This window comes from Stigmatopora argus, chromosome 9 (genome assembly GCF_051989625.1).
Source record: "Stigmatopora argus isolate UIUO_Sarg chromosome 9, RoL_Sarg_1.0, whole genome shotgun sequence".
NCBI lineage: Eukaryota > Metazoa > Chordata > Actinopteri > Syngnathiformes > Syngnathidae > Stigmatopora > Stigmatopora argus.
In genome coordinates, this window is record NC_135395.1 from 15864647 (window position 1) to 15889938 (window position 25292).

Genomic DNA, 25292 nt, shown 5'->3' on the forward strand with positions numbered 1-25292 from the left:
TTTTAGGATTGTTGTCCTTTTCCCCATCCGCATTTGACCATTCTGTGTGACGTGGTTTTCTTTGTCACCTTCTCACGGCTGGTGAAACAATGCGAAGTCACTTTGCCTTTGATTAAAACTGCACACAGAACGTGTCTTGGAGAAGTGGAAGAAAAAGAACTTTGCTCGGGCGGTGCAGCTGCAAGGATAATAAAAGGAATACTATACGGTAAATGCAAGTCCAAAACGTTGTGGCTTGATTTACATTTTGAGGTCATGATTTGACTTGTGGGGTTTGAATAAGACACATTTTAGTACAAAAGAAACATTTATTCCCATATCATCGTATGAAAACTTAGAACCAAATTTAAAGCAAGTACTTCTGCCGGTTTCTCCACGTATGGGTCGAAGGTCACTTTCCCATTGTAAACATTAAAACAACATTTCATTTCATGTAGCAATTAAACCTATTGTATTCATGTTTAGGGCCACAAATCACATTTGACAACCACGGATGCACGCATGCAACGGACTCAAAAACCGAACTGAACTTTCAATACACTATCTAAGGCAATAAACAGGATGATTACCAATGACTATTTTGTTAACTTCTATTGGCGGAACACGATTGAGCGATAATAAACCTAATAAGGGAGACTATACAGTTACATATTAATACAGCAAAAACACAGATAGAAACACACAACGTATATAGGATCCAAACCTGGCTTAGTGCTAGACTGATATTGAATGAAGTATAATACTAATAAAACATTTATTCAAAGTGTGAGGGATTCTTCCTAATGCCTAGCTCTGGCACAACTGTGCATATGACTGATTCAAGATCAGCAAATTGGGCCAGTTTTTGGAGTAAATACTGTAGCTTGTTAGGAATCTACTCATCCGGTTTCCTTTTGGGCTTCTTAGGGTTGCGTGAGCGGCTCTTGGCCTTGCACAAGGGACAGATGGGTGCATTGCGGTGAATCTGCTGGTGGCACGAGAGGCAAGCCTAGAGTGAGAATGAAAGGGACAGTCTTGTTTAGTCTAAAGACAATCGAAAATGGGACTTCAAGTCCATAGCGTATTAAATTTAATAGTCATGTTTTTATGTTCAGCCTAGCAGAAAATGAATCCAAGTAAGGCAAACCGTTGTCATTTCTCAACCAGAATGTAATGCAAAACATTTTATTTCTTTGCAATTTCTTAGCCTGTAACATAGCCAGTGTATTTTTATTCAGTACAGTAGAACATTTACTATTAAACGCTGAGAGGATTGTCTGGCAGGGTTGGAAGACATGATTTTTTTACATTCCGAATCCATATTATATTCATGAATATGTATCCCATACTGTTTTGAGTACTAACATATTGAACAATTAATTTTCCCCCTTTGTTGTTTTGGGACTGATAAATACCTTCATGGGTGGTGGTTGCTGTCGGAAAGTGGCGGTTTGACGGGCATCTTGTTTGCGGGACACCTGAAGCTGCTGTGCCGCCGCTGCTGCGGCAGCAAGGGATTCTGGGATAGCTGGCTCATGAGGCTCCTTTTGCCACTCTGCTTTTTGCTTCTCAAAGTAACTAGCGGAGGCAAGACAGACACAACGAGCCCGGCTGTTAGTCTCATTTGCAGGATATCACAAACCTCTATCCCATTATACATCACCACAAAGAATACGAGCTCACATTCTTTCCCCCCCTCCCCTCTTCTTAATGTAAAACTATTGGCCAAAGTACACTCCTAGTGAGAGTGTTTGCCTGAGTTAATGTGAGTGTCTTTGTTCCGAGCATGGAGGGCTAGGAATAAATTTTGCCTTGGTTTTTATGCCCCTCTGGCGCATTTTCCCCCTAAAAAAAGTGATATCCTCTTTCATTATTCTCTCTGGTTTCTCTCGAAATAGGTTTGTGATGAAGTCCAATTCACAGTGGAATACATCTAAGAGGCCCCCTATCCATCAATGTACCATGTATTAATGAATTTGTTTAACACAACATAAATTAGAATATTACGTTTTCAATGCATTTGAATGTATTATTATCTCAATTGTATTTTTTTGGAGCAAACCAATAGCTCATTTTGGTGTGCATGTCACTCTCGCTGGGTGTATTAGAAAATATTCTTAACACCCAACAGATATAAGGTGTGACTTAATTTTCTTCCAAGTTACTCTATCACACCTTCAAATATAATTTCAGTAGGCACTTGTTGAAAAGAGAACATTACAGAATTACTTTTCTACTAGTAAGATATGCCTGCAGTCTTGCAGCATTGTGAAACGGAGAGCAGAATAAAGGTAACCAGCACCCTAGTTACAAAAACAAAGAGTTGATCAACCAATTTTGCCAAGAGCTTCTCAATTACAACATTGCAGCTCTACAGAAAATATTTAAAAGGTTCCTGATTTAGCCAGCCAACAACCTTTTAGATCAGGGGTCTTCGAACTATTCAACAAAGGGATATAGGGGATGAAGAATTTTATTCTAACTGGAAAGTCATTGGGTTGAACAGAGACCCACAGCGGCCCATGAGGACTGGTTTAGAGAACCTTGCTTTAGAAAAATAGACTCCAAATGAACTGCTTTATCCTGCTTCAACGCACACATCTGCTTAGGCAGAACTCCTCCAGACAGTATTGACCTGCTCAATTGAGCAGAGCCTGATTGCTGCGTTTCACACAAGTCGGTAATGAATATGTACATTGAATTTAACTGATCCAAACAAGTCAGCAAAGTTTAAACGCATGGAAACTAAAAATTTCCATTTCCCAGGTACTGATCTATGTTTTTTTTATGAGGCTCGGCATTGGTGATTTCTTTTTTAAAAATTATTTTCACCTCAAACATGTTACTGTGAAAGTGGAACTCACCACTTGCCATCACGTTTTTCAGTTCCCCTAGAGGACAATATAATCACTATTCGATGCTTGTGAAGGTTTTCAGAGTTGTCTTTTCACCCTTGTTTTTTTCCTCTCAAACTTCTCAAAGCTACAGCTGAATCATTACACGTGTTTACGGATGTTCTACCATTTGTTGGAAATGTACTTTTTGATAAGAGTGCCAGTCATTTAAGGTTATTTACTTTACGCTTGAGGTTTCCCAACTTATAAGAGGCTGAAGGCATTTCAAGTCTCTACTCAGGTTGTTGTTCTTGTGTACACTAACTTTATAGTCCTAGTCCTATGTCATTCGTGAACTGATTGGCTTGAAATTAGGTGGCCATGTAGCTAGGACCAGTATCTATCGATCCTTGAAGCATTTTTTTTGTATCAAGCCTGATTTAACTAATTGCGGAATAATGACTAAGAGTTGGCCAGTAGAGGGCTGCCTTCTGGAAGTTAGGATATTGCCAAGTAAAGGCAGTGCGGAATTATTGCTACTTGTAGACTACGAGTTGCCTGTAGGTGACGGGTTAGCCAGTAGAGGGCAACCTTTAGACTGTAATAGCTCACACGTGAGTGTCATAGACCCATTTCCAATGATTCTTTTAATTTAAAAAAGCTACAAAAAAAATCGCTTCTTACAACAGATTTACTAGAAGGCATCATAAAACTGAGATCACTCGCAAAAGTAGCTTATGACATCCGTGTTACTTCAGGTGTCATCTCTCTGGCACTCATTAGATCAAAGTGCAACCTTTGAGATGACAGGCCATCAATTTTTTCCCCCAATTTATCAAGGACAGAAGGAACTTTCTTAAAGTGGTTTAAACTGCACTTGTCGATCACCTAAGGTGCTTGGACCTTTACTGTTCACTCTACATGTTTCTCTAATGTAGAAATATTAGACAGGAAAAACTAATCCAGCTTCTGTAAAAGTGTTTACCACTCATCCATTTTAGAAGCTTCCTAATTGGTATAAAAAACTATAGACTCAGGAGTCAGTACTAACTTGAAGGAGAAATAATCTGTCTAGTGCAGGCTTCACTGCACTGCCACCCTGTAAAATTTTGAATTGGAGGTAAAACCTTTCTTCACAACCATAAAAAACTAAAAGGTCAGAGACTCTTATAGTTTAAAGAGCTTGTGATGCTTTTTCAACTTAACAGACCAGAGCATCACGCTCACAGGTTTACAATTGTGTGGCTACTGGCTGCCAAAATCGGTAAGACTAAATTCAATGCAGGAACTTTTGTTATTTGGGCTTCTCTCAAGTGGAACCATTTTCCAGGTTCAATTGGGGAGACAGATACTTTCAATTAAAAGTTAAAGTCATACACAGGGGAGTCAGCTACTGTAAATTTTCATTGCAAGGTACATGGAACTTGTGTTTTTTTACATAATTGCTGAGCTTTGTCAGTAGCCTGTAAAAAAAAAAAAGATAGACCGTGGAAGGTTAACTCCTTGAAAAGTAGATCTTGGAGCATAAAAGTTTGAACACCCCTGCAGTAAGTCATGTGTGATACCCTTCCACAAATGTGGTATGTCTACAAATACGTGTGTGTGTGTAAAATACTGACTCCAGAGATAGCTTCTCCTCTTCTTCACTGAGGTGAGGCAGTCTGTGCAGCCCCAAAGTCATTCTCAGTGCATCAACATGCTCCTTAAGAGGTTTGTACTCATCATGGAGGCGGCGAGTTGTTTCTAACAGCTTGTTCAGGTCATTTTCAGACTGCTTTATTGTGCTCTCCATCTTTTGTAAAACAAAAATCAAAGTAAGATGTACATTTGGAGATTTCTGTGGGAATATATTGCATCTAAATAGCAATTTTCCTGTAGCACATGCTATGTTCCTGTTTGTACTCACCACGTTGATATCCGCATGTATGAGTCGGAGCTCCTCAACATGTGCCATCTTTTCCTGCAGGAGGAGATCCATTTCTTGCTTGTACTCTTTTAGATGCTTCTCTTCAGACTCCAACGCCTCAAACTCAATCTTCAGACGAGACTTGATCTTCTGCATTTGGACTGTTTTGTTCCTGTTGGCACAAGAATAGGACACTTGGTGAATTTTGTTCACAAGAGAAAATCAGTAAGTAGTAACCTGTAAACAACCATGTCAGAAAGTGATTCTTACATGGTAGATAAGGGCCCAAAACTTCAAGTATTTAAAGTGGTCCTCAAAATAGTAAAAATTTAAAAGTTATCAGTTTAGGATGGTACAGACATATGACACAACGAGGTTAAGAGCGGCATGTAATAAACTATTAATGAAAGAAATGAAGGCAATTTTGGACTAATACATATACTTTAGCTATTTAGTATTAGTAATAAAAAAATACGATACTCAAATCACCATGACGTCACATTTCATATGACATCATACTCCAGGTGGCAAAAGTGAAAGCATCATAAATTATAGAGCATTTAAAATAAACATGCTAATATATTTAAATTAATCATTTGCATCTCAGAGATGCTAAGGAGAATCTTTTTTTTCTTTCCTATTGTTGAGTATTACAGTATTTTATATTTTAGGTAAGTTAATTTAATAATCGTATTTAACATGATAAACTGTGTTTAATTAAATAATTAAATTAATGAACTAAATATTTTTTAGACTTTGAATATAAAATTCAAGACATTTTAATGCGAATTAAGGCCTTTTTTAAAACAATGAATGTAATGTTTTTTTAAGACTTTTCAACTAGATTTAGGGGTTGGTTAAATAATTCAGGACGTGGCAAGGTATTAAATTCATTCATTTTCCGAACTTCTTATCCTCACAAGGGTCGCGGGGGGTGCTGAAGCCTGTCCCAGTTAAACGGACAACCACTCACAAATGAGAATCGAACCCAGTCTGTCCGCACCGAAGTCAGGTGGAAGAACCTATGCACCATCGGTGGGCCAGGAATTCAATTATTTCACTAAAATCATGATAAATGTAGCAGTGATGTTACATGCTATGTTGATTCATAACTAAAACCAGCTTGTGGTCGGTCCCATTCAATTTATTTTTAGTTGACTGATGCTGTTTGATTAAAATATTTCAGCTTTAGGCTATGGGAAATTGTCAACTTTCCAGTAATAACAGCAAGACTAAGAAAAATATGATGGCTTTAGTTTGAAATATCTGTTACCCGTACCAATGAGATTGGTATGTAAAATATGTGTAAATATTCTATTGCAACTTTGATAGAATTGATTCAAGACTTGTCGACAATCGGGAAATGTGGTTTCCGTGGTAACAACAGATGATAACCACGAAGTTTGGGTTATATCTGAAGTCTGTCAAATTATCATTGCCTTTTCGTGTACAGTAGTCAGATAGACAAAGGACTGTCAATGCAACTGCATCAATGTCATAGTTAGCATCATAACACGCAGGCTGAAATTGTCTGATCGTAGTGGAAAAAAATCACACAATCTAAGCAAGATCTACAGCTGCAAGTTTATAAAAATGTATTATTCATATGGCATTCAGATCAGTGCGTGGCAGTCAGCCAGCACTCAACGTGCAATGGGTCCCAAACTGACAGAATGATGATGGCTAATTCGCTAGCTCAAGCGCGCCATGGAGACTAGACCACATCCGGAATGTCCTAAACATCTGGACTGATGATGAATGGATGATTAGAACACCTGTGTCTCCTACAGCGACATAACACGGGGCAAATAAACAATGCGATGTTCTTTCGTTTTACCGGTGAAGCAGCACGGGCAGCCGCTAGCCCCCGTTAGCTAACATGGTAACAAAGCAGCCAAAGGGGGGCTCGTGTTGCATTCGCTGACCTTTCTCAAACATCAGCCTGGTCGTCTTTTGCCATGTTTTGCAGCCTTACCGTACATCCAGTATGTTTTCTAACTTGCACATGATTTCTTGCTCGTCCGTCATGGTGAAGAAATTTCTTGAATCGTCACCCAGATGGGGCCGCCGTGTTGCCGGGTGGTCTTCTCTTGTTGATGATGAAGAAGAAGAAAAAAAGAAGGAAAATAGTTGACGGGATCGCGCACACGGGCACGCTCGAACAAGGTGAAGTCGTGGCGAAACAAGACCAGAACAGGAAGACTACTTCCCTCTAAAATGGCTGAGGTAATATTAAAAACACAGCAAGTAAAAAAAATGCAATAATTGTACCAATACTTCCATTGTCAACTGTACAGTTAATTGTGTAAGATGAATACAGGTTTCCTAATTAATTTATGTTAGAAAATTTCTAAATGATTTTCTCATCTCATTTTATGAACCACTTTATCCTAATTAGGGTCGCAGGGGGGTGCTGGAGCCTATCCCAGCTGACTTCGGGCCAGAGGCGGGGGACACCCTGAATCAGTGGCCAGCCAATCACAGGGCACAAGGAGACAGACAACCATTCACACTCACACCCATGCCTAGGGGCAATTTAGAGTGTCCAATCAGCCTACCATGCATGTTTTTGGAAATCGGAGTACCCGGAGAAAACCCACTCAGGTTAGTGCGTCAGCCTCACAGTTCTGGTGTGGAGTTTGCATGTTCTCCCTGGGCTTGCGTGGGTTTTCTCCCGGTACTCCGATTTCCTCCCACATCCCAAAAACATGCATGGTAGGCAAGTTGAACACTCTAGATCGCCCCTAGGTATGAGTTTGAACGTGAATGGTTGTCCGTTTCCCTGTGCCCTGCGATTGGCTGGCCACAAATTCAGAGTGTCCCCAGCCGGTTGCAGTGCACGAGGAGATGGACAACCATTCACGCTCACACTCATACCCATGGGCAATTTCGAGTGTCCAATCAGCCTATGATGCATGTTTTTGGAATGTAGGAGGAAACCGGAGTACCCGGAGAAAACCTATGTAGGCCTGGGGAAAACATCCAAACTCCACACAGGTGGACCGACCTGGATTTGAACCCAGGACCCCAGAGCTGTGGGGCCGACGGGCTAACCACTCAATCCGCCGGCCCGCCATGAATGAATGAGTACATATATTCATTCTGTAGTGTCTCTAAGCTTTTCTTTTAGACTGACGTCAGTACTCAAAAATATATAACTATGTAGAAAACACTTGTACAATTGCAGCTTTGTGAAGACCATTTTGTCATCAGCATGACTCAGTTTTATGGCTCTTACAATATGGTTTATTTTTTAATATTGGCAAATTATATGGGAATTAATAACTTGTTTTCATAGAAATTGTTATTTTCCTCAGATCTTATTTGGTTCCAAATGGCCATAAAAAATATCAGTATTTTAAGGAAAGGTGATCAATAGCCCCACAACATACTTAAAGACAGATGCACTGGCAACCAGTCCAAAATACTACTAGTCCCTTTCGTAATCCTCTACCAACTGGAAAGTACGATAATATATTTCAGCAACAAATGAAATTTCGAATTTTGAACATTGGGAGCTACTGCCGGATGTGGTGGCATGATAGCCGATGATGGTTGCTGGTCCACATGCCCATTTAATAGTTTTAGCACCTGCCTGTTCAAATTTCTCCACATGCCCTTTGTCGCCAGGGCTATTTTCCAGGAGGATATCATTTAAAAACTCTTAATAAAGCAAGCTCTGTGTTCTGTAGGGTTTTAAAACCAGACTGGAAGGTCTGCAGAACATCATGTTCATCCAGGAATGCCTTTAACTGCATGTTCATGACTTTTCCAGGATTTTATAAAGATACAAATGGACTCAAAAAGATCTATAATGGGCAGAGAAATAAAACATGATTTAAAATTAGCAAAGAATAAGAAGTAACATTGCTTAGAGTTTATAAGAGAAAAAGAGAAAATCTTCCATAAACAATGAAGACATCTTGCTGAGTTCTAACAGCCAAAATGCTATAACAACAAAAGGCACCTGCGCAAAAAAGGTAAATACAAATAAAACGTGATTAACCCTAGAATGGTAACCCTCTATTTCAGGGGTTACCTATCACGCTTCTAAAATAGAGGGTTACTACGTTACCGGGGAAAAAATGTGTACCCTTCATTGCACCGTCTTTCTTAGGACCCATTTTTTCTCACAGGGGAAAAAGCCAAGACTAGAAATGCAAACTAAACCTGCAAAAGCCAACACTTAACAGCTATTAAAAATGAAAGATATTCATCAATGTGAAGACACTGACATGTGTTATGGTTTCTCACAATAAATATCAATAAATCTTCCAAGATAGAATACAAATTGATATCATTATACAATAAGTTATTTCTGTGAACCCTTGCAAGTATAATTTCATTTTCACCAGGCTCGTCATGTCATCCTGGGACATTATACATGCAAGCATCATATTGGTGACCCTGACTTGAGAACATGATGATGTAATGAATGTGTTTATCATTATCTGTTCTCTGCCTTCCTCCCCTGGTTTTTAAATGAATCGTTGGGCATGATGCATCTGTTGGGAAAAAATGCAGTAAAATCCATTCAAACAAAAGTACACTCAGCACATCTGTAGCATTATGGCTGTGCCCCAACAAACATGACATGTTACAAAACGTAACTATCCCCTAGCCTAGCAAAATGAATGAAACATGATGATATGTTGATGTCCGCCACCCAACAAAGCTATAAGTCAGCCACCCCCCAATAAATGGCCCGCAAGGGCAAAGTGTGTAGTGACTCACTCTTGTATACTTCACAACTAAACCTAGCAACTAGACAGCAAAAATAAATAATTAAAGCCCTACTTCAGGTACTATATACAATAAACCACTGCAATCTAATTCAAAATGGAAATTTTGCATGAGTAAAATGTTACTGTGGAGATAGAAACTCTTCTTGGTGTGAGAACTTCGAACCAGCGATCAGAACAAGCCTTTTTAGTTACTAGTAACCAAATGGAAAAATTGTTGCAATATACAAAATATGAAAATGATCATAATAATAATAACAGCGGGATGAGTCACTGGGCTTTTTTTAATCTATGAGTTATTTTGTAATGCTAAAAAGTTTAGTCTAATTGTAATGACGTAGTGTGCAAATGAATTTCGCAGCTTCCCACTTCTCCTCTCCGTGCCCTTCCAAATACAGTAAAATTCAAGCAATTCATGCTCTACACAGTGACAGACAATTGATCTATTTTTATGAACCCCACAAGTGATGAAGAGGAATCCCAACCGGCTTCCATCAAAGAGCATTTAGTGCACAGAAAAACTGATTTGGGAACCCTGATGTAAAGAATGCCACCCCCTTTTCTAAGCCCTGTCCCCTTCAAGAACTTGAACCAACCAAAAGGTTCATCCACAAGATTCTTTAAGGAGATGCTTATTCCTCTGAATCACAGATGAGAAAAAGTTTTGGTTGATGCACGATCCTGAATTTTGAAGCCAGAGACAGCAAATCTTGTCATTCTCCTTAGCCAAACACATGTCACACTGTTCGCCAAATCGCATAGAAATGAAGCTTCAAGAATGACAATTTGCAGATGTAGTGATTAAACGTCTGGCTACTCTATCATTTATGGCAGGAGACTTCTCATGTGCATCGCACACTACTGTAAGAGTACCTTTAAATGAAAACAGCCACCACAATAACGTCTTCAACCTTCTCCGGAAAGGCTTGCGACTTACCCACTATTCTCTTATGCAGGGCTAAATTCGCTCCAAGGATAGCTCATACTCATCACAATTAAATCTCAGACTAAGTGGAAGATTTTTAATTATTTTCAATCAGGAAAAAAAATCAAGTTTTGGTGGTGAGTACATAAATACATCAAAACATCCGAAAACAGTGCCCAGTGGGCGATGTTGATTCAGATCTAGATTTCTCATCTCCTGTTAATACATTGGATATCAAAGGAAAACAATCATTCTTTATTTTAGATGGAGGAAAAGTCGCTATTGTGGAAGACAAGAGATTCATACCAGGGTAAGTGATACTTGATCAAAGTTGTATTTGAAGAAATGCTGTCAGATGAAGTGTGCCTCTAAGCAATGCTTGGGCCCCAGGCTGCCATTGGATTAAATGAGAGAGAGGTACTTGGGAACAATACAATGGTCTTTTTTTCACTCGATCTAATCCGTGTTGGTATTGCAAGCAGTTTCATATGACTCCACAGAGAAAAGGCGACAAGCAACTACTGGAAGAATTCTTTTACTACAGAAGAAAAATGTCAACTGTGAGTAGAAACTTTTCATTGTTTGTTTCCACGTTTTGGAAAACATATTTTGGGGGTTTATTATGCTGTTCCATTACGGATTTGTAATTAACATGTACAGTATGGCAGTTAAAAATAAATCTCTGTAATATAAAATGGAGCAGGTACATAGTACTTGCTCTGTTAGCCAAAAGATTCATGGCAACTGTAAGTGTTGCAATACACATTCAAGGTTATTTTTGTCTTTGATAGAAGTGCCTTGCTTTTAGAAACCATTTTCCCCCATTGTGCATGATGCAACAAATAAACTGAATACTGTGTGTTAATTGGAGATATCGATATACGTACAGTGATTTCCATCATATTCAAATGTAAAAATTGGCACCTAATGCCCAACTGCTTAGTGTACACTTTCATTTAAAAAAATTCAAATCATCATTGTAATTGTTTTATAACTTTTTCTGGTGTATTGATTTTTAACTGTAATAATACCAGTATTTTTTCCTTCTCCTATTTTTTACTCATTCATAATACAGATAGAATATTTACGATAGAATGAACCCCATCTAAAAATCTACTGTGGGTTTCATTTTTTTTATTATAGCCTCCACCAACCTCTTGTGAGTGGATGCTCCTGGTTGAACAGAAAAATGTAAGAAACACTCTTTTTGGTCTTTTGTTCTGTCCAAAAACCAGAAAAAGATACAAACTTTAGTTCAACAGAACCTACAATGATATTAGTAGACAATAGAGATTAGATTAAAAGTAATGTATTCTTTTTCAGATAGGTTGTTGCTCATCATATTCATATTTTGCAATGACACATGATTGTGTAACAGAATGTGTTTCTCCTGTGTATTGTGTTTTTTTGGCAGATAAATGTTCGGGTGACGAGTATGGATGCCGAGCTGGAATTTGCCATCTTGCCCAGCACCACAGGCAAACAGCTTTTCGATCAGGTACCACCTTAAAAAAATAAAACCCCTCTGAACATTTATGTGAGCCATTGTTCTGTTTAGATCGTGAAAACTATTGGGCTGAGGGAAACTTGGTTCTTCGGTCTTCAGTACCAGGACAGCAAAAGCTTCTCTACCTGGCTAAGGCTCAACAAAAGGGTAAGAAGAAAGTTCATGGGCCCTATTTTCATGCAAGTTCCCGCTTCAAAAAAAGGGTGGGATGCCCTGGATATGATGACTTGTTCAAATAAATAAGCAAGCTTGTTTTCATTCCCATCAACAAGGCCATGTTTGTTAGCGCAAATTTTCCATTATCTGGTAGGAGAAAAAATGTTTTCCCCAACGGCTGGATCTGATCACGTACATAGGACACATCCTTGCTACGCTAGTCCATCTGTATTGGCCCAGACTGGTCTACTGAATTCCAAAACACATGACGGGAAAATAAATTTGCACCTTGATACCAAACATACGGGCACAGTCTACGAAAATAGGGCCCTTTTTATCAACTTGCCTTTATGTCTCACATGGCCAAACCACCTCCTACCCCCGACAGATGCTCGCAAATGAACGTGATATTGTCGATCCATTGAGGTTAATTAGTTGCTTGCTATGTTCATCCCTTTGTTGTGGGGTATCAATCCCAGGTGACCACCCAAGATGTGAAGAGGGACAACCCTCTGTTGATTAAGTTCAGGGCCAAATTTTACCCTGAGGATGTTGTAGAAGAACTCATTCAGGAGGCAACACAACGTCTTTTCTTTCTGCAGGTTAGTAAACACACAAACAATTTTAGTGATGTTATAGCATGCAAAAACTGGAATTTCTTTGCGTTTTAATATTTCAATAAAAATTTGTTTAGAAATAATCGTCCACTATAGGGTATTCCAAATGCCTATAACAGATACATTTCTTTTTTGCATGTTAAAAGTACAAGTCCAACACTGACAAGAAAAACAAATATGTTCAACTAATTAGTTTAGATTTTCCAATGGTGACTTGTAGATGGGCTGCCCTGTCGTAAACTGGCAGCCAGTCTAGGGTGTAGTTTGCCTCCCACCCGAAGTCAGCTGGGACAGGCTCCTGCAAACCCCCCCTTCCCCCAACCCTTACGATATTGCGTGGTACCAAAGATGAATGGATGAATGAATGACTTGTAGATGCACCAGCAACGCAAGTATCTCACCAAAGACAGATGTCAAAAAAACCTTCAGGGGTTTGCTGGCAGCTCAGGCTTAGGGTAACTCTCCTCAGTTTTTCACCAGGGAATTTCCATGCACAGAAATGGCACCATGGGCTTCAAATAAACTTCAGAAGAGACATGTTCTTTTCTGTGTGAGTTACTGTATAATGATATGAATACCAGCAATGGGAGACTGCAATCGTTTTTGCTTCAGGTAAAAGAGAGCATCCTAAATGACGACATTTACTGTCCACCCGAGTCTGCTGTGCTTTTAGCCTCATATGCAGTTCAGGTCAAACACGGAGACTTCAGGAAAGATTATCATGTACCAGGCTACCTAACAAGAGAGAAGCTGCTTCCCCAAAGGTAGGCAGGCCATCTTCTGGATACAAACTTTATCTTTTTCAGCCATCTGAATTCTAACTAGTGTCTTGTCACCAATGATAAATCCAGGGTTTTAGAGCAGCACAAACTGAATAACAATCAGTGGGAGGAAAGAATTCAAGTGTGGCATCAAGAGCACAAGGGAATGCTAAGGTAACCCAAAGTCAATCTATCCCTCCTTGCAAATAAGTAATTCAATGCCATGATTCTTTGTCACAGGGAGGATGCTATCGTGGAATACCTGAAGATAGCCCAGGATCTAGAGATGTATGGAGTCAACTACTTCAGTATCAAGAACAAGAAAGGAACTGAGCTGTGGTTGGGAGTGGATGCCCTAGGCCTCAACATATATGACAACAAGGACAAGTAGGTCTTCAACACTCACCTAGGACAATCTTCAAACTCCCTCTATTTTTTGTACTGTAGTTGTTATTTACAAATACAGCTGGGCAAAAAGGGGTCAAAACTTTTGATGGGTTTTCTCCAGGTACTCCGATTTCCTCCCACATCCCAAAAACATGCAGGGTAGGCTGGTTGAACACTCTAAATTGCCCCTAGGTATGAGTGTGAGCATGAAAGGTTGTCCATCTCCTTTCACCCTGTGATTGCCTGGGCACCGTTTCAGGGTGTCCCCTGCCTGGTGCGCATATTTAGCTGGGATAGGCTCCAGCACCTCTCGCAACCCTTGTGAGGATAAGCGATATGGAAAATGAATGAATGAAGGCACTCATTGAACTCATTGGCTGCCACTGATGGTCCTGGACGTCCAATCTACTTTAATTAGTAAAAATCAAGATAAAAAATAGAATAATGATTAAGATGTTAAAAATATATATACATATTAAAAATGGTTAATAACAATATTTTATTTATTTATTTATTTTAATTGACTCAACAAACGATTCCCATGATTTCCCATAATTATTTGTGGACTCAACAGACCATATGACTGTTTTTCATTTTGCATCAATCTATCTCAGGTGCACTTAAATTTAATGAATATTTTGAAGATCAGCAGTTTGGAGGAGAATTTTTTTTTAGAACACTTATCTAGTAATGGGTTAAAAAAATATTTAAGTTAATATCGACGGTCTTGTTCTCCACTGACCAATGCTTGCAAAAGCATGACATTTAGAAAATATGTATATAAAACTCCATTCAAAAATGAATCTGGTTGGGCCAGATTGATTTGATGGGATGGAGTAAAATAGAATAAGATAGCTTTCTGATTTCAGTGCATCCAGAAATTATGTATCGCACTTCACTTTTTCACATTTTATGAGATTGCAGCCACTTTCCAAAATTGAATTAATTCATTTTACTTCTCAAAATTCTACACATACCACTCGACAATGACAATATGAAAAACTTATTCATAGCCTCTGTCAGGAAGCTCAAAATTGAGCTCAGGAGCACCGTGTTTTTTCGATGTTCCTCCATCTTAATTGGCTTTAACCTCGGCTAGATTAATTTTATTGGACAGGATTTGAACAGTGGTTAGTGTGTCCACCTCACAGTCCTGAGATCAAGGGCTCAATCCCCGGTGGGTTTCAATCGTCCTGTGTGGAGTTTGCATGTTCTCCCCATACCTGCGTGATTTTTCTCCGGGTACTCTGGCTTCCTCCAACATTCCAAAAACATGCATATTAGGCTGATTGAACACTTCAAAATAGTTTGTAGGTATGAGTGTTTGCGTGAATGGCTATTTGACACCTAGTTCAGGGTGTACTTCACCTTCTGCAATAGACAGTTGGGATAGGCTCCTAAATACCCATGACTCTCGTGATGATCAACGTGATAATGAATTCCAATATTGCAGGCTAACTCCAAAGATTGGCTTCCCATGGAGTGAGATCAGGAACATTTCCTTCAATGACAAGAAGTTCGTCATTAAACCTATTGACAAGAAATCTCCGGTATGAAATGGCTTAAAAAAAAGAATATGATATATAGTATATGGTACATATTGAGTGGCCTGTTTTTATTATTGTTTCTTTAGGCAAAAGGAATTTGATCACATACAGATAAATAGAATGACAATATGTTCGATTTTTTTTGCCAAATACAATTCAAATCACTAAATACAATCAAACAACCATAGAAAATTATCATTTTCCCATATGCCTGAATCTCAGTTTGCAGTTAAATAATTTCACTGATGAGCACTTATTTTTCATAACTAACACATTTTTTGTAGATGCACTACATCACAACCAAGCAATAAAGTAGATGCTAAGAATTTGTGTCGTGAATCAAACTATAAATAATCCATGCTTTTTGTATTTAAGGACTTTGTTTTCTATGTACCCCGTCTTCGCATCAACAAACGTATACTGGCACTGTGTATGGGGAATCATGACTTGTACATGCGCAGACGCAAACCGGACACCATCGAAGTGCAGCAGATGAAGGCCCAGGCAAAGGAGGAGAAGAGCAAGAGGCAGATGGAGAGGTAAAAAGCAGCAATAAGGACTTCTCTCTTTTTGTTTCTTTTTTTCCCCCAGAGTTAAAGTGTGTTCTCTGCACTCAAAAAGAGCTGTCAGGGGATGCAGTTGTTTCAGATGTGTATTTATGCACAATTCTCCTGTCAGGGCTCTCCTTGAAAGTGAGAAAAAAAAGCGCGAAAATGCTGAGAAGGAAACAGAGAAGATTGCTCGTGAGACTATGGAGCTGATGGAGCGATTGCGACAGATTGAAGAGCAGACAAAGAGAGCTCAAGCTGGTCTGACAACTTTTAAAATACAACAATTTTTTCTGTTTGGGAACATTTAAAAATTAAAAAGGGTCTTCCCACATTGAAATATTCATGGTTTGGGAATTTACAGTGTATAGTATCTGTACTGTGGTTGTTGTATTTTAGAGCTGGAGGAGCAAACCCGCAGGGCGCTTGAATTAGAGAAGGAGAAGGCACTTGCACAGGAGGAAGCTCTCAGCCTGGACAATGACCATAGGGCTGCAATGCAGGCAAAAGAGGCTCTGCTTCAACATCCCCTGTCTGACATGAAGAGTCAGGAAGAGCTGGTATGTCTCCACTCTTTAGAAGTGTGCCAAAAATAGATTATATCTTAACAACCTCATCTATGGACACAATATTTGAAGTACTATATACGTTTTAAAGGCATTTGTTCATGCATGTCATCACCCACATACTTGTATCCGCTGGCTCCTATATATTTTGTTCCCGGTTGTGAAAAAGGCTACTAATATCTGCCAGAGAACGGGTGTCACTTTCTAAATTGAACAGTCTTTTTTTCATCTCTTTTGAGGGCATCTCTTAGCCTCTTTGGCACCTTAACGTGTCCAGCTAGTCTCTACCTTGTACTCCTTCACTATTGTGACTAATTTCAAAAGAAAATAGTGGTACTACAACGCTACTGTTTTTAATGATAAAAGTAGGTATTTTGGGGGATTTATGAAGTGAAAATATTCCAAATTTGATTCTGCATGCTGTATTCCAAGAGACTGCATACGCAACCGCGTACACGCTCACTCACAAAGACATATACACACACACACACACATTCACACACACACACACACACGACAATTGTCATGACAGACAGAACACAGTGACCTTAGATCAGGAGCCCTCTTAACTCTTTGCCCATTTGTGTGCACATGTGGATAGGCCACTGAGCTGGCAGAGCTTACAACAAAAATCTCCCAGCTGGAAGATGCCAAGAAGAAAAAGGATGAGGAGGCAATGAGATGGCAGAAAAGGGTGAGAATTAATGGAAGAAGCAAAAGCCAGATAAAGGGTGAATCAAGAATGAGCTAAGAAGGATGTCTGACACTATTAAATGAACACGGTATGAGCTATAATAGATAGAAGAAATCCAATCCGAGGCATGAATTTCATTGATTTGAGAATTTATGGAGAGATAACATAAGCCACAGTCCAGGAAACTTATTATTATTGCATCCAACATTTGATCCTAGATTAAAATGTGTGATTTTTGGTATTTCAAAAATATTAATGGCTGTGTCTCTGCAATTGATAATGAGTGCATTTGCTTAAATTGTGCATATGCTCACTTACATGATATTACATTTACCTGCATTTATAAAAAATATATTCAACATGATTTCTCTGTTCTTGTACTGATAATAAATTACTACTTCAGTTACTCACGAACTAATTTTAAAATACATAAGAAGTACTGTGCATGTTTGAAATATTTGATGTGATTGCAATGACAACAGGATTTTTCAGAATCAATCGCTTATGAAGCACTGTTTACTAATTGATTGAACTGTGCATTTTGTTTCTATTACACACACAACAGTAGTAATTCAATCTCACGGAACTATAAATTGAACTTGAACTGTGTGTGCCATGCCGTCACAGCAGCTGTTTTTTTCTTCTTTTTTTATGTATTTTATTTTATTGTAGTGTCTGATCAGACAATGTGAGGATGGCAAGGAAGTGTTAGACTACAATGAACACAGGATGCTTTACGTTTGACCGTAACAATGGCAACATAACAACAAACCTATCTCTGCTGTCCCCCTCAAACTGAGGTTCTACCTCCACAACACATCCCTACCTTGCCTTTCTTTTTAATCCATTGATGCACAACGTACGTGCATTCCTTCTAATGGACAACATGGGTCAAAATGACCTGAATTCATTTCCCATGTTTTTTCATCCAGTTTTTCTTCTTTTGAAATCCATTCATTTTATGATTGACTGCCAAATATTCTTTCAGTACCTGTTTTTTTTAATAACAACAGATCATTGCTTTCATTTTTCTTTTCACACCCCAAGTGAAAATGTTTTATTTTACAATATATAGTACTCATGTACTCATGTTGCTGTCAATATGACATTGAAGACTTTCATGATGAAAATATGATGAATATATATATATATATATATATATATATATTCCTGCTGGTGGTGGTAAGATTGTGAGTGTGGATGGTCATTTGTCTCTCTCTGTACCCTAGGACTGGTCGGTGACCAGTCTATGGTTTTGTCCTTTCGCCCGAAGTCAGTTGGGATAGGCTCTGGCAACCCCCGCAAGCCTTACGAGGATGCGCAGTATGGAAGATGAATGAATGAATGATGGGCACGGGCCACGTTAAAAATAGCGTAACATTCTCCCAGGGAGTTGATAAAATTACAATTTTTTATCTTGTCTATTGACAGGCGATGATGGTTGAAGCTGATTTAGAGCGAACAAAAGAAGAGCTGAAGTCTAAAATAATGGGAATCCACATCCAGGATTCTGTTCACACTCACATGCATGATCACGACGAGACAGATGAGAGCAGCGCAGAGGCGAGTGCTGAGTTAATGTCTCCTGGCACTGTACGAGACCGCAGTGAAGAGGAAAGAATAACAGAGGCCCAGAAGAACCAGAGACTGCAGAAAAATTTGAAGGTATGGTTACACAAATATAGAAGCAACTCCATGATTTTGCGGCCATATTATTGGGATTTAGATATTGTGTATCTGACCATCACTGAAACCTCTGAAATTTAAAGTGTATGGTATTCATAAGGGTTGGATATTCAGACTAGTTTGGTCTTAAATTATTTGTCCATTATGTCTGCGTGTGTACCCATTAAATTAATACAACTTTTTGACTTAGATTTCTGCGATAATTACAAAAATGTTACCAGTAATGGATCAACAACATTAACTTTTAATGCATCCCTAATATTTACTCTATTATAATACAGCAATGGCAGTAACATAAATTTACGCAACTTCATATTTTATGGTTGAACTGATTCAGGATCAATTGATGCTGTACTGTCAAGGAGCAAAAAAATATCCTTAATCACCTTCTGATGCACATTGTGGTGCCCTTTATTTTTTGGGTATTCTATTAAACCACAGAGTATATGGTTTTAATTGTGCAGTTAAGTGACAATTTAATCTGCCCTTCCCAAAAGCATGTTTTTCCAAGAACTAAGTGCACTCTGCATAATTGAACATTTTTGCAGGTATTTTCTCATTCGAGTGGTTTTATTCATGCTGCAAGTCATCCACAGAGAAAATTGGACTTTATCTCTCAAGCAAAATACAGTTGGATGTTGCATAGAATCTCCAATACAAAATTGGATTTAATAACTACGGACAAAAGAATGTTGTCAAATTGGGACTGAGGGGGGAACATGGGTGCGGGAAGAGAGAGAGAGAGCTGAGGATTCTCGGTAGTTTCAGCTATGAGCATTTCATTTTCTGTGTGTTTGTGTTCCCTTTCAGTTTCTGAGTACTGAGCTCGCTCGAGCCGTAGACGAGAGCAAAAAGACCCCAAATGACCTGATCCATGCTGAAAATGTAAAGGCTGGTCGTGACAAATACAAAACCCTTCGTAAGATTCGTCAGGGCAACACCAAACAGCGCATTGATGAATTTGAGTCCATGTGAGAAAAAGTCCACTGTAGAGAGTGAATTAGAAGTCGAGCCGTATTGAATAGATGCAAGTATTATATCTCAGATTGATGAGTAGTTGCAACATGACAACAAATAGCACACTGTAACTGTCCTTGATTTTCAATCTTGATTTTACATGAGTCTGTGAGGAAAATGACCTTACTCCAAATATATACCAAACTATATCATTGAGTATACCCGCACCTAATTAGTGTCATAATCTTTATCAGATTTAATGTCTTCTGCATTTTTAAACTTAATAAAGTCTGGTTTTATGAGCTCTGACAGAGAGTTATTATTTTACTGATTAGGTAATTTATAATGGTCAACCTAATCTGATGGTTTTTAATATTTACGCTAGTTTTCACTGTCTAGTCATTTTAGGCGTAAATATTTAGTTTTACGTAACTATCTCTTACAAACAAACGTGAAAAAACAACTTCTGACAGTGTCAGTGAAAACTGAGCAGTCGGAATTACAGAGTAGTATTGAATCTCATGAGTTTGTGTTAGCGTGTATGATGTCTCCACGTAGTCCTTTCCGGTTTATTTACCTTTTTATTTTTATCTCCTATGAATAATACAACTGCAGTTCTGGCATTTAAAGTAAGTCGTTCATCTTGTTCTCGCCGATTGCACGTTTTTTTTTTTTACCTCAAATTCTCTTTTATGTGCCAAATAATACACTTCACAAAAACAATTGGAATTACTAATAGGAAAATGCTCAAGATAAGATAGTCATTTCAACTACAAAAATCTTGACTATTTTTTTTCTCTTGTGTCTTATTTGATATCATGAAAACGTATGACCAAACCTTTTTATTGGTAGTTTATGTCTCCTGCATTTGTGTTTCTTTGGAGTTTGCAGTAAAAGACTGTCACTGTACACTTTTTTGGAGATGGGTCAATCAATATTGTTGCAGTTTAGCATTATTCTTTAATTGAACTGAAAGGAATTAGTAGTCAATCAGACTGTATTACAGCCCATATTAGCAACTGTTACATGTTCTGTGAATCTTCTGAATATCTGTTTAAATTCCACACACAAGACTTTTCATTCCAGTGCAGAATGGTAAAAACAATAACTGGAATCCTTGCCGGCCGGGTTCTTGGCACATTGACCCTAATTTCAGTTCGTGTAACTCAGCCTGGCCCTTTCATTCCAAGTGACCCTCCTTTCATTTCACTGACATCTTTATCTTTGCTGTCTCTCTGTCCATCAGTGCTGATTTCATTAGCGCGGCTATAATAAATGAACCAAGCTCACACTTATTCAGAATTACAGCTATTTTATCACATCCCCCAAAGGGTCTGTTGTTGCTCTTTATGTTCTCTGATTTAGAGGCATCTTTCTGAAAAGATGCTTTCTTTAAATTGTCATCTCATGGGAGACTCGCTAACATCTACTCTTACTAAAAGAGCACGACTTTGGGAGCTCTATTTATCTTTGTTTATGGCTCTCAAGTATAAAATATTAACACCAAAGTACTTAATGGTCACATATCAGATGCCTGATCTGAGAGCTTAAAAACCTGCAAGTGCGCATATCTCTCAGCCAGGTTTTCCAGACAAGATGTAAATACCAACTGGAACAGCAAGTTTATAGGGGAACAGAGGTGGGAGTTAGCCACAAAAATTAAAGTCTGACTTGAGGATCCATTTCAGACACTGGCCCTAGATGAATAGTATATTCAATTTGTAACATTAAATGGCCACAGAGCCCTTAAGCAAAGTGAAAGATTAAGTTTCTACTCACGAGGGATCATGAGGCCGAAAACCAATGTAGACACCTTTAGAATACAAGTGGACAACCTATTTGCATTCAATAATTTACCATTAAATGTGTATTCTAGCCAAGTAATTGGGATTTTGTTTTAAAATCCAGTGTTTAAAACCACTTTTTTTTTTTTTTTATTGTGGAAGTGCCAAGTGGATGATTCTTTCTAACTTGCGGTGTGGGTAGGGCTGTCTTGGGGGAGCTCACTGCTTTTCTCATGCTTTCCTAAATAAGAATGGTGTCCATGGAATGGTTGTGAGAACTGATGACCTTCTCTGGAGGTTTGATGACCCACTGCCGCTTCCTCTTCCCAGCCAGGGTGTTGTTTATCACATACCACAATGTGATAGCGTGAGTGACGATGCTGCCAACCTTTCCTCTGTACACATGGTGTGAGTGGCGAGCATTTAATCCCGGCGTGATCAACTACAGCCTCCGCTGACCTCTTTTCACTGACAGATGGTTTGAAAGAGAGGTCGGAAGCACCATTGATGAGAGGTGTCTTACGACCCCCCTTATACAATGGATTCCTTTTATCAGTTCCATAGAAACTGAGTGTGCTTACAAAACAACAACAATCTCATTTGAATGTTTAGACAGCTCCAGTTGCATTAAATATCAATGAAGGAGTTTTAACCCAAAGACCCTTGTGGACTGACCTCTCGACAAGGCATTTCACACAGCTTTGTTCATATGCGAAAATGAATTATGCCCTTGTATACCACCAACCTGACTTTCCTTAACGAATTTCAGGCCCGTTCTGTCCTATGTCTGGTTTCTCTGATTGAAGCCTGCTAGGATGAGAGGTATTGACTTTTAAGACAACTAGACTGGACCAGTTGCAATCCATTCAATGTCTGCGATGACACAGTGCCTTGCAAAAGTATTCGGCCCCCTTGAACTTTTCTACCTTTTGCCACATTTCAGGCTTTAAACATAAAGATATAAAATTTAAATTTCTTTGTCAAGAATCAACAACAAGTTTGACACAATTGTGAAGTGGAATGAAATATATTGGATAATTATACATTGAAAAGTGGGGCGAGGCAAGGCACTGAATGTTCTGTTTTGAGAAGCTTATGACATTCGTATTTGTTGGCCATCGATGTCACATTTGACAGTATTTTATCGTGGAAATAGTAAGTGATAAGAGTCCTCTTGTCCCTGCATTGACATGACTGTGCAAGGTTATATGATTGTTTGACATGATTGGGTCTTGTGAACTACAACTGTGTGACTAAAAAGCTTGACGTAGCTTGACGACCAAAAAAGTCTCTATTCATGCCCACCTCAGTATCAGGAAATATCAGAACTCTCACCCCAATATTTTGGAATTTATGGATGTTAGAATGGTTGTGGCACAGTTGGTAGCTAAAATTCTCCTGGACATGAATGGTCTGCAGTTTGATTGCATGGCAGCAGCACAATTGGTGGATGAATGTGAGCTAATGTAAAGTACTTTGATTATGGTTAAAACGTGTAGTATATACTAAATGTGTTATATAAATACTCTGCAGTTATCATTACGTATTTTTGATCAGCCCACAGCCAATGCCTACACCAGTTTGAATGAAGGAGTGTTGAAAGACATTTTCCTGATGGGGACAATAGGCTATGAATAAGTGTTCTAGAATACAGCAAATTATTTGTGCATCTCAATTGCATTTCAAATTTTTTATCCATTCCATATATCACGGCCAGTTAGTTATGAACAAACTTTTCCAAAACAAAGTCCTGAAATTGAAGGTTTCAGTTCTTGATGAGAATACACATGAAGTAAACTTGTTAGATCTTGGAAGATTTAGACACAAAAAATAACTGCAAGCAAAGCTGTTAAATTCATTTTGTTATTCTGTACAATTCACATTGCTGAGTACAGAAAGCACCAACAGAAGTTCTGTATTATATGGATGACGAGGACAAAGTTTTTTTTTCCACATTCATTCAACTCTATCAGGGAACTGTGGATATTTCTACAATAAAATCATAACGGGAGCTCACATAGTGGAACAGGTCTTCTTTTAGTCCTTTGAGCCTTTGCTGTCCTCGGTGCAGGAACCTAATTTAACCCCATACTTGTGCCATAGAGAAGCACAGTGGACTACGTCTATGTCTAAGTTTATTTTGTGTACCTCAGCGGCAAACCTTTGAGTTGGAAAGTTTAATCATAACCTAACTTTACCCAACTTTTTCAAAACATACTTCTTATGATCGCATATAGTCAAGTTGTACTGGATGTCATTAAAAACGTGTCTATTATTTTGCCAAATAATTTGATTAAGGGCACTGAATTTCATGATGGCTGAATAGGTTTTATTAATACAGTATAATGCCTTGAGATACAAGCGTAATGTGTTCCGGGACCGAGCTCGTATTTCAATTTACTCATAGCTCAAATCAATTTTTCCCATAGAAATGAACTAAATACAAATTAATTCGTTCCCACCCTCTGGAAAAAAAACCCAAAGAAGACAGGAGAGCGACGTGACGGACGCGCTCGTGACATAAAATAAACTTTATATTTAACTTAAATGAACTTAGATTACTATACACACACTCGCTTAAAAATAAGTTTTAATCTTACACTAAATTTAAACCTTCTTGTGGAATAACCAAGGCAAAGATGTCAATGTCTTCCACCGCGGCTTTCGAGGCATTGGCCCTTCTAGACTTCTAAGATACCGATGTAGCTATTTCAGCAAGTGTCCCCTCTGAATCAATGTTCATTGATCTGGTGATGTCATTAAAGCCGTGACCGGCTGTTTGGTCGCCGGACTTTTGGTCACCGGACTTTTGGTCGCCGGACTTTTGGTCGCCCGGACCCAAACAACGAATAGCATATGTGCGAAAACTTGTTCACATGTTGACACTGTTGATTTTAGAAGGCCATTGTTATCAATCTATTTTTAACCCATAATCACTTACTGCTAGTTTTTAAATGAATATTTAAGACAATTTAGTGACATGATAGTGATCCCCCTTACAGTCACAATGTCTGTCTGGCCAGCGATGAAACACCTTTGTTGTAGTTATTATAGTCATTGCTAGTTAGTCTATCGTCATCAAATCTATTGGACCTTCAACTCCTGAACTAATTGGGGTAAAAGTTTCAACACACGGACTCCTAAACACAAACAGTTCGTGCTTTTCTTGGTACGATGATCCTGGTGACAATAAATCAGAAACATACAATGTGAAGTAAGGACTAAAATCATAGTTAGGAATCCTTAGATTTGCCTTGTTCTTGATTTTGACATTGCAGTACAACACCTGACCGGTCAGGATAATTTCAGGATAAATTGACATTTCTGACATGCACAGCTTGCATGAGTTGATAAACAAGTGGATGCTAACTCTTTTTGACCCCAAAATATTACTAGTCTCAGAGACAGAATTTAGCAAACATGCGATAAGAAGCATAGGCTCTTTGGTAAAGGCAATTCCATGTTTCGTGTCTTTCTCACTGCGATTATTTGGGGACCAATGTAGAGTTAACTCAGCAGCTCGCCCTAAGTCACCTCAGATAGACTCCAACACACCCGTGACTTTAATGAGGAAAAGCGAAATCTAAAATGGAAGGATGTCTTGATCACGTTGAAATGCCTCGTTGCCTCTTTTGCCCCATACCCTGCTTTGGGGCACTATTTTACGACATGTGGTTCTACCATTTATGGCTACAG

At 38.7% G+C, this 25292-nt stretch overlaps 2 protein-coding genes across 3 annotated transcripts; one reads left to right on the plus strand and one right to left on the minus strand.

Moving 5' to 3' along the window:
* Positions 1-288: 288 nt before the first annotated feature.
* Positions 289-6924, minus strand: LOC144082626 (zinc finger C4H2 domain-containing protein). Its single transcript, XM_077609899.1, has 5 exons — positions 6695-6924; positions 4720-4891; positions 4433-4605; positions 1395-1557; positions 289-988 (listed from the first exon to the last, which is right to left on the minus strand). Exons 1-5 carry the CDS (start codon positions 6745-6747, stop codon positions 875-877), a joined length of 675 nt encoding a protein of 224 aa, XP_077466025.1. The 5' UTR covers positions 6748-6924; the 3' UTR covers positions 289-874.
* Positions 6380-20121, plus strand: LOC144082624 (moesin a-like). 2 transcript variants are annotated; one of them, XM_077609897.1, is made up of 19 exons: positions 6380-6704; positions 6778-6944; positions 10654-10696; positions 10777-10803; positions 10887-10946; positions 11530-11577; positions 11801-11884; positions 11945-12040; positions 12529-12651; positions 13279-13430; positions 13518-13601; positions 13668-13814; positions 15268-15364; positions 15737-15900; positions 16040-16170; positions 16309-16469; positions 17077-17169; positions 18601-18834; positions 19666-20121. In XM_077609897.1, exons 2-19 carry the CDS (start codon positions 6937-6939, stop codon positions 19828-19830), a joined length of 1917 nt encoding a protein of 638 aa, XP_077466023.1. In that variant the 5' UTR covers positions 6380-6704; positions 6778-6936; the 3' UTR covers positions 19831-20121. The 2 variants fall into 2 exon arrangements, with proteins under 2 accessions (XP_077466023.1, XP_077466024.1); XM_077609898.1 differs by lacking the exons at positions 6380-6704; positions 6778-6944; positions 10654-10696; ... (6 more) ...; positions 13279-13430; positions 13518-13601 and having other exon boundaries at positions 13675-13814; positions 15823-15900.
* The last annotated feature ends 5171 nt before the right edge of the window (positions 20122-25292 follow it).

What these genes read in the sequence shown, in the direction of transcription:
- LOC144082624 (XM_077609897.1), top strand. An exon ending in GGCTAAGGCTCAACAAAAGG is followed by an intron (nt 12,041 to 12,528) that starts GTAAGAAGAAAG and finishes TATCAATCCCAG; the next exon opens with GTGACCACCCAAGATGTGAA. An exon ending in ATATATGACAACAAGGACAA is followed by an intron (nt 13,815 to 15,267) that starts GTAGGTCTTCAA and finishes CCAATATTGCAG; the next exon opens with GCTAACTCCAAAGATTGGCT.
- LOC144082626 (XM_077609899.1), bottom strand. Translation starts at nt 6,747, where the DNA reads ATGACGGACGAGCAAGAAATCATGTGCAAGTTAGAAAACATACTGGAT. An exon ending in GAAAACATACTGGATGTACG is followed by an intron (nt 4,892 to 6,694) that starts GTAAGGCTGCAA and finishes TTGTGCCAACAG; the next exon opens with GAACAAAACAGTCCAAATGC. An exon ending in AGCAACCACCACCCATGAAG is followed by an intron (nt 989 to 1,394) that starts GTATTTATCAGT and finishes TTCTCACTCTAG; the next exon opens with GCTTGCCTCTCGTGCCACCA.